At 30.0% G+C, this 8,667-nt stretch overlaps 1 protein-coding gene and 1 non-coding gene across 2 annotated transcripts; both read left to right on the top strand.

The window, feature by feature from the left end:
* Positions 1–4,377: 4,377 nt before the first annotated feature.
* On the top strand, positions 4,378–7,231 carry LOC105952958 (receptor-like cytoplasmic kinase 176). The gene is made up of 6 exons (XM_012976561.2): positions 4,378–5,016; positions 5,448–5,776; positions 5,926–6,061; positions 6,165–6,307; positions 6,398–6,521; positions 6,604–7,231. Exons 1-6 carry the CDS (start codon positions 4,959–4,961, stop codon positions 7,035–7,037), a joined length of 1,224 nt encoding a protein of 407 aa, XP_012832015.2. The 5' UTR covers positions 4,378–4,958; the 3' UTR covers positions 7,038–7,231.
* Positions 7,232–7,368: 137 nt separating this feature from the next.
* Positions 7,369–7,441, top strand: TRNAK-UUU (transfer RNA lysine (anticodon UUU)). Its single transcript has one exon. It is a non-coding gene; the product is annotated as a tRNA-Lys (tRNA).
* Positions 7,442–8,667: the final 1,226 nt, after the last annotated feature.

Here is an 8,667-nt window from a genome sequence, read left to right as displayed (position 1 = left end):
TGGAAATAAAATAATAATAATAATAATAATAATAATAATAATAATAATAATAATAATAATAATAATAATAATAATAATAATAATAATAATTATTATTATTATTATTATTATTATTATTATTATTATTATTATTATTATTATTATTATTATTATTATTATTATTATTATTATTATTATTATTATTATTATTATTATTATTATTATTATTATTATTATTATTATTATTATTATTATTATTATTATTATTAATAATAATAAAAAACCGGTTGATGGGTCATGTGCGGATAGTGCTGATGAGGTGGCAGGGACACAATTGGAAAAATGAGTGACTGAAATTAAGAGTGAGTTTTTCTTAAATGGTGCAAGATAGTTTGGTGCAAGTATTAGGGGTTATATATATCAAATAACCCATATTTTTAGAAGGAATAATAATGTAGTAAAGTACATTAATCTGTGCTTAATCTAGCATTGTGATTAGGGGTGAAAGTCGGATGGATCGGATCGGAGTAAGCCTTTTCGGAAAATTTCCAAAAAATTTCGGAAGTACAAAATCAATTCCAATTCCAATCCCAAAATTTTCGGAATCTAAAAATTTATTCCAATTCCAAAAAGCTCGGAAATTTCGGAATTTCGGAAAAAATCGGAAATCACGTAAGCTTTAAATTTCAAAAATTAGTCGAGATTTTCTAAAATGTTCATAATATTTCAAAAATAAGAACATCCACGTCGATAAAAGTAAAACTAATAACTATTAAATTCTAAAAAAAATAAAAATAAAAATAAACACAACATAGTATCCAATAAAACTTCTAACAACAATTCATTATGTCAAAATCCTAAAACAAAACTTACAGTTGTATTTTTCGAAAAAATAAGTATTATATAATATATATTATTTATAGGTGTATTTTTCGGAAAAAAATCGGATTATTTCGGAATTAATTCCGGAATTAAATCGGATCGGAAATCGGAAATTCCAAATTTATTTTATATAATTCCAATTCCAATCCAAAAAAATCGGAAATATTCGAAAATCGGAATTTCGGAAGTCAGAATGAAAAAAGTTGTTCCAAAATCAGAACTTTTCGGATTGGAACCGGCGGAAATTGGAAATTCCGTTCCAACTTGCACCCCTAATTGTGATAATACGGTTTTACTAAAATAAACGTGAATAGTTTTCAATATTCCCTATAATAATAAAAACATGCACACACTAATAAATCTCGTACAAAGTGAAATATAAAAATGACTGAAAAAAGTGAAATATGACATTTAAAGAAAAGGTGTGTGTAGTACATACATTCTCTTCCATCCAAGATTTGTAGGAACGGAATAATAATATTCTTAAGAATTGCTAATGCTCGATTGGCAATAGAACGAACAACTCATTATTTATTTATCAAAATAAGAGAGCCACGATTCACTATCTTTTGATAATTTATTTGGACAAATTCATGATTTAATCCCAAAATTCCTATAAAATTAAACAAAAAAATAAAAAGATTAGCCATATTTGTACAAAAAGAAAGTGAAAAACCAAACCAAACAGAATAGATTTATGAAAACAAAATACAAATATTTATATTATCAAATATCATCAATATATAAGTCGTACATACGCTTGGGATATAATATATAACATAAACAAAGAACGATTTAACTGATAGAGAATATAATCTTATATATTAAAATATTACTTGATAATGAAAGATTTAAAATTGATCATCAATAACACGCTTTTTAATTATGTCTTATTTTTTTATTGCATTTATAGTAAAGCAATTTAGCAACGCGGTTTTATAATCATCTAAACTATATTACTGAGAGATCAACAAATATTAAACTTGAATATATTAGAATCGCATATAAACGCAAAAACAGTACAAAGGACATATGTAATAGTTTTAAAACATTAAAATTACACTAATTAAATTTTTTACATCGGTGATCATATATTACAATAAGAAAACACACTTGAATGCATGACAACATTTCTGTTTCAATGAGAAAACAATCTATAAAAAAGAGTAAATCTGATTGAGCAAATTTTATAGACCCAACTCCAACCGGGGATTATCAAACTCAAGCCTGTATTGATCCGCCACCATTGCTTGTATACATTCTCGATGCATTGTGGGGATATTACAATGCAGAATGTCACAACAATTGTTGTGCCTCTAATGTTAACAGACGGTGACCCCTGAAGACATAAAACCTAATGAATTTACAAAATAAAAAAAAATGGCATAATAATTTTATGAAAACCAAAAATATCATGGTGAACTCAACAATCAAAGAGATGAACATATGTGAAGACATATATGGATGACATACGGGGAGTCATTGTGAAGGAAAATTATACCTGGGTTGTACAAAAATATCAAAATGAGGACGAACAAAAAATTAAATGAGCAAAAAGAAGACGAACAAAAAAATAAATGAGCAAGAAGAAGACGAAGAAAAGACCTTGTGTTTTTTGGTGGAGTTCTTCGTGAGTGTAAATAGACGAAAATGTGTAATGAGGGTTGAGATTATGTTACAATGAGGAGTTAGTGGGTGGTTGAAGTGAAGAAGCAAAATAAAAAAAAAAAAAAAAAAAATACAAATATGTAGGAAATATAGGGAATTAAGATCGTGATATTTGTATCCTTAACTTTCTTTGTTTTTCATTATTTAATTTATTTATCATGTAGTTATTCAAGTTTGTTGGTAACCATGAAATAATGAGGGTTGAGATCATGTTACAATGAGGAGTTAGTGGGTGATTAAAGTGAAGAAGGAAATAAAAAAAAATTAAAAAAATACAAATATGTAGGAAATATAGGGAATTAAGATCGTGATTTTTGTGTCCTTAATTTTCTTTGTTTTTTATTATTTAATTTATTTACCATTTACTAAAAAAAAATATTTACCACGTAGTTATTCAATTTATTTGCAACTATGAAATAAGGAAGTTTATTTTTTATATAGTCATCTTGTGTAAAATTTTGTACAAATTGGAGGGATTTTTTTTCTTTTATTGAGAAAACCGTATGAAAAAAAAAACTGCTAGGATATGAATTGTCGAAAATACCCTTAGGTTTAGGTTTAGGGTTGTAGGTCAAACTATCTTCTTTTTATATATATATATATATATATATATATATATATATATATATATATATATATATATATATATATATATATATATATATATATATATATATAATTTAAAGAGCAAATTACAGCCACTTGAGGTTTGGTCAAACTACGAAAATTCCCTCATGTTTGGGTAATTATATCCACCTCTTCAACTATGTATTATCTTACGAAAATACTCCTCCAGAGGTAAAATTCGGGATGTTAAATCAAACCGAATTTTTTTTTTCGAGCAAAATCAAACCGAAATTTTGGTACACCAATATTTCATATCATTTACCGATCTGAATATACGATTTGGTTCGGTAAATAACCGAATTACATAAAGTTTATATAAAAATATTTAAAAGGAGGGGAATGACTGTAATTATTCAAACAAGATGATTTTTTTTGTAATTTGGCGACTCTGTGGCAGTAATTTGCCCAAATTAAAAAAAATAATAACTCAACAATATTGCTATTATAATTAATGCAGGCATTAATTCAATTGTCTTTCAAAATCAGCTTTAAATGTTATCTAAAGGGTTGTGGTACTAGTTATCCATATTAAGAAATGATGAGAATTCCGTTGTGCAATAAATGCAACACTAAATTGTGGTGGAAATTAATTGAGTTGAACCAACCAAAATAGTGTTCAAGGTTTTGATTTATTTATTCCTTTCATTTAAATTAAAAATATTAATTTAATTTCAGTATTAGTGATTAGGCTAATTCAACTTAATTCAGTGCTAATTAGTCAAACACCTCTGATAAAAAAATATTATCTCTCCTCAAATTGCCTCTCTTTGAACCACATAGTCAATACTTTCAACTGCTTCTTTTTTTTCTTTATTGACATAAGAATAATGGGCATCATTATTTTATTCTCCAACTTATATATATATATATAATATATAATACTTTTTTGTTGGTAGTTCATAGTGATAATTGAATAAGTCCATCTGGCTTGCTGTTCATTAAAATTAAAAAATAAAATATAAAATAAAGAAAATTCTAATTGGTTCAGTAATTACTTCTCAATCAGTCTAAAAATATTAGAATTCCTTCAAAAAAAATATAGAGAAAAAAAATTTGTTCTTTGAATAGAAAAAATTACTTAGTGACATTATTTTTCAAGAAAATGGTAAAGAAATCAAGAATTCCGTACAGAAAGGTATCTTCATTTGGATATGGAAGAACAAATGACTTACCTTAAACTCCACAATTATTATAAACAGTACTACTAATCTAAGCTCAATTAATCAACCAGACTGTGTCACACACCATTAATAAAGTAGTTGAATTTACTCTGAAACTTTAATTAATATTTTAATCATGATTTGAAGTGGAAAGAAAGAAGAGAGAGAAAGAAGAAGAAGAAGAACCCACCTCAGTATTTGTCTGTCCTAGTAAAGACAATAAAGAAGCAAGTCAATCTTGCACATACTAAAACAACAAAGAACAATTCTCTTGTCTGATCAAAACCCACAAACACTCAATTTTCCCACTTTCCATTCTGTTCATCAGCGTAATCAAGATTGCTTCTTTTTGTGTTCTCTTACCTTAAAAAATATCTCTGGTCCTAAATTTTGTAGAGAGAGAAACACACATAACTTAGAGAGAGAAAACCAGAGGTATTTTTGCTGCTGACACTTGATTTTAAGAAGAGAAAACAAGAATTTTTCAGAGGGTTCACATTAGATCTGGTGCCCATACTATGAAGCTTGGTTCTTACATGTAGCTTGGTCCCTGAGCTCAACAAATCTTTGTTAATTTTTGCTTATTAGCAAAAAAAAAAAAAAAAAAAAAAAGGAATCTTGAAGGCCCTTTTGGAAGTTTAGATGGGGATCTGCTTTAGCAACCAGATAAAGGCTGAGAGCCCTTTCCACACTGGTACAGGTATTTTTGTAAATCTTTAGCTTTTTTCATGGTTTGATTTCAATTTTGTACTGCAGATAATGTTTTATTACTTTTCTTTTTGAGGATGTTTTAGGGTTTTTTTTGTATCTTCCCTTTGTAATGGAATTGTAACCATTTGTTTACTTTGTAGTATGATTAGAAATTTAGCATCTTGAATCTGGTATATATTCCATGTTTGCTGAGTACAAGGTTGCTAAATAGTAAATACAATGCTACCTTAATCGAAAGAAAAAAGAAAAAGAATCGAAATAACAGAGTATTCGAGGCCGGTGTAGTTGCATCGTAGATTTTATTGATGGTTTTTTCTATTTGTGGACAACTAAATATCATTAGTAATAGCCAAATTATCAATTTTCCGTTATACGGCTAATAATGCGTGTGTGTGTGTGTGTGTGTGTGTGTGTGTATAGGTGTGATTTCGTCTAGAATGGTGAGTGGGGATGGGATCGAATTAAGTAACTCAAGCAGCAAAAGATCATCTTCATCAGTACCTCCGACTCCTCGAACCGAAGGTGAAATATTACAGTCATCCAACTTGAAAAGCTTCGGCTTTAGTGATCTTAAGGCAGCTACTAGAAACTTCCGTCCCGACAGTGTACTAGGAGAAGGAGGCTTCGGTTCCGTTTTCAAAGGATGGATCGACGAAAATTCTTTGGCAGCATCAAAGCCCGGTTCTAGTCTCGTTGTAGCTGTCAAAAGGCTTAACCAAGATGGCTGGCAGGGTCACAAGGAATGGTTGGTATGTGAAAAAAATTCAATCTTTAATTATAAACCCTTTATTTCAAATTTGTAAGTATATTTGTCGATGCATGCGCAAAGAATGGGTCGAATGTACGATTAATCGGTACAGTGCTTCTAATTGTAGTACTTCTTATGGATTATATACAGGCTGAAATCAACTACTTAGGGCAGTTGCGTCATCCGAATCTTGTACGATTAATCGGTTACTGCTTAGAGGATGAACACAGACTATTGGTTTACGAGTTCATGCCAAAGGGTAGCATGGAGAATCATCTTTTCAGGAGTGAGTTCATCGTAAATAACCTACTAAAAATAGCCTAATTTAATATAATCTCTATTAAAAACCCTAAAAAACCCGAGTGATATTTATTTAATGATGATTATAGGAGGATCTTACTTCGAGCCACTTTCTTGGAGCCTACGAATGAAAATTGCTATCGGCGCTGCAAAGGGACTCGCCTTTCTTCATAATGCCGAAACGCAAGTAATTTATAGGGACTTCAAGACTTCTAATATCCTCCTCGATTCGGTATTATACCCTTTTCTCAGCTATTTTTTTCAATTTATATATACTCATTTTTCGATAAGTTCAAGATTTGATTAATTGTGATTCTTATAGAACTACAACGCGAAACTTTCTGATTTCGGGTTGGCAAGAGACGGACCCACCGGCGATAAGAGTCACGTTTCCACTCGAGTAATGGGTACTTACGGGTATGCAGCACCCGAATATCTATCCACAGGTATGTATATAGTTTAGATATGATTTAAAAATTATTTATTAATACATTCTCCTAATTAAAAAAAATATTGCATTATTTATAGGACATTTAACTGCGAAGAGCGATGTATATAGTTACGGTGTGGTTCTTCTCGAGATTTTGACTGGGAAGAAAGCTATAGACAAGAACCGCCCGACGGGTGAGCATAATCTTGTTGAGTGGGCAAAGCCTTACCTCACAAACAAAAGGAGAATATTCCGTGTTATAGATGCTAGAATCGAGGGTCAGTATTTGGCGGATCGAGCTGTGAAAGCAGCTAATCTTGCACTTCAGTGCATATCAATGGATCCGAGATCGAGACCTAATATGGATGAGGTGGTATCAGCTCTAGAGAATCTACAAGATTCCAAGGAATCTTCGAAGAATGGTCATCGGAACAATAGCCAATCGAGAGGTGGGCCCAACTCAGGCAAGAATGAAGAAACGAGAAAGACAACGGCTTATCCTAGACCAAAGGCTTCTGCTCTTTATGCATGAACTTTTGTTACGGTTTTTGTTGTGGACTTGTTGACTGTATTTCTGATGCTTGTAAAGTTTTTTTCTTTTTTTTTTTTTTTTGTGTTTATTTAATTAATGACATGCATTTTGGTAACTTGTGGAGAGTTATGAGGTGCTTGTAGTCGAATCATTTCGATGTTGTTCGGAAAATATTACGAGATCTTCTTTAGCTCGGTTTTGGCTATGATCTGGATATTGTAATTTTGCTCCAAAATCAAATTTTTGATGCTTTCCTCTTTTCTTTAACTATGTACTTTCTTGGCTGTTCAAAACAAGATGAAGTAAAACATTAAGATGATATTGTCATCAAGCCGTCTTAGCTCAGCTGGTAGAGCGCGTGGCTTTTAACCACGTGGTCGTGGGTTCGATTCCCACAGACGGCGTTTAATTTTTTCTTTATTTTATTTTTGCTTTTTAGTGGGCCTATTATAATGGATTATGGGCTGCTTTTTTTCAGGCCGATTTAATTCCATTTTTATGTATTGTGTATTAATATTATGGTTTTGTTGGGCCATATATCCTAAAGCTTCTATATAACTAACATGCATGTTAAATTTTATTCGATTAAAAGAGGAATAATTCTCCAAAAATGGATATGCTATTATTATTCATTTATAAAGACAAAAAGCATTTTCCATTGGTCAATGAATAATGTATTCACCATGCTTTGTTCTTGGATATAAAGTGACTTCCTTTTTCATGCTCAAATTTCAGTCAACCATTCATTGGTAATTGAATTTATTCTTTTTGTTTTTCCCCAGGCCCAAGATTGTATGTAGTAGTAGTAGTAAAGGTACATATTCTGCTTTTTACACTTTGTAAGAATTCTAGGCCCATCACCAGATTAAAATAATATTTAATTCAGCCCACAATATGCTTTCAATAAAATCACTAAGGCACATATTCTTTTGGATTTTACTTTTTATTTTATTTATGCAAACTTACAACTTGGCTTGGTTAGTATTATTCATTTCAAAAAGTCCAAACAAAAAATGAGAGAATATTATGTAAAGAAGACTTTTTTCATAGACTTACAAAAATTACCTAAGAATTAATGTGGAATCAAGAATAGAGAATCATAGTATTTTTGAACGCATGATTTATTTTAAATAAAGTTAATGGTCCTCTACCATATTACATTATATACATTATCATTTTATTTTAGCAAGATTTTTCTTTTGTGATGAAAGATAAGGTATAAATCCCATTCTCCCTTACGCTACAAAAAAAAAAAAAAAAAAAAAAAAAAACAATTAAAATATGGGACATAAGCAATTAATGAAGAGGGAGGGTGATGCAATAAATTGGAAATGCAATGCAACAACCAAATAAGCAGTGAGTTTTGCTAGTTGAGTTGAGGCTCTATGTATATAATTTTGCAGATCCTACGTACTACGTAGCTATAGCTACCTAATTATTTTAAATTCCGACTTGTCAATTTTTAAATTACGTTTTTGGTGAGAAAAATAAATAATAATAATAATAATAAATGCAGAAGAACCCGACATATCAACTACGCTTTCATCTTCACTACCGACAAACTCCACAAAAATGACTATGACATTTTCTTTTTTTTACAAGTTACAACAGTTTTTCCAGTAGCCGAATA

The sequence above is a fragment of the Erythranthe guttata genome, chromosome 10, assembly GCF_056151865.1.
Source record: "Erythranthe guttata isolate IM_541 chromosome 10, IM_541, whole genome shotgun sequence".
NCBI classification, from domain to species: domain Eukaryota; kingdom Viridiplantae; phylum Streptophyta; class Magnoliopsida; order Lamiales; family Phrymaceae; genus Erythranthe; species Erythranthe guttata.
The sequence above is the reverse complement of the archived record's forward strand: the minus strand, read 5'-3'. Positions and strand labels throughout refer to the sequence as shown.

Excerpts from the sequence above, each read along its gene's own strand:
- LOC105952958 (XM_012976561.2), top strand. The coding sequence starts at position 4,959 with ATGGGGATCTGCTTTAGCAACCAGATAAAGGCTGAGAGCCCTTTCCAC. Across the intron at positions 5,777-5,925 it reads AGGGTCACAAGGAATGGTTG|GCTGAAATCAACTACTTAGG; the intron begins GTATGTGAAAAA and ends GATTATATACAG. Across the intron at positions 6,308-6,397 it reads CTAATATCCTCCTCGATTCG|AACTACAACGCGAAACTTTC; the intron begins GTATTATACCCT and ends TGATTCTTATAG.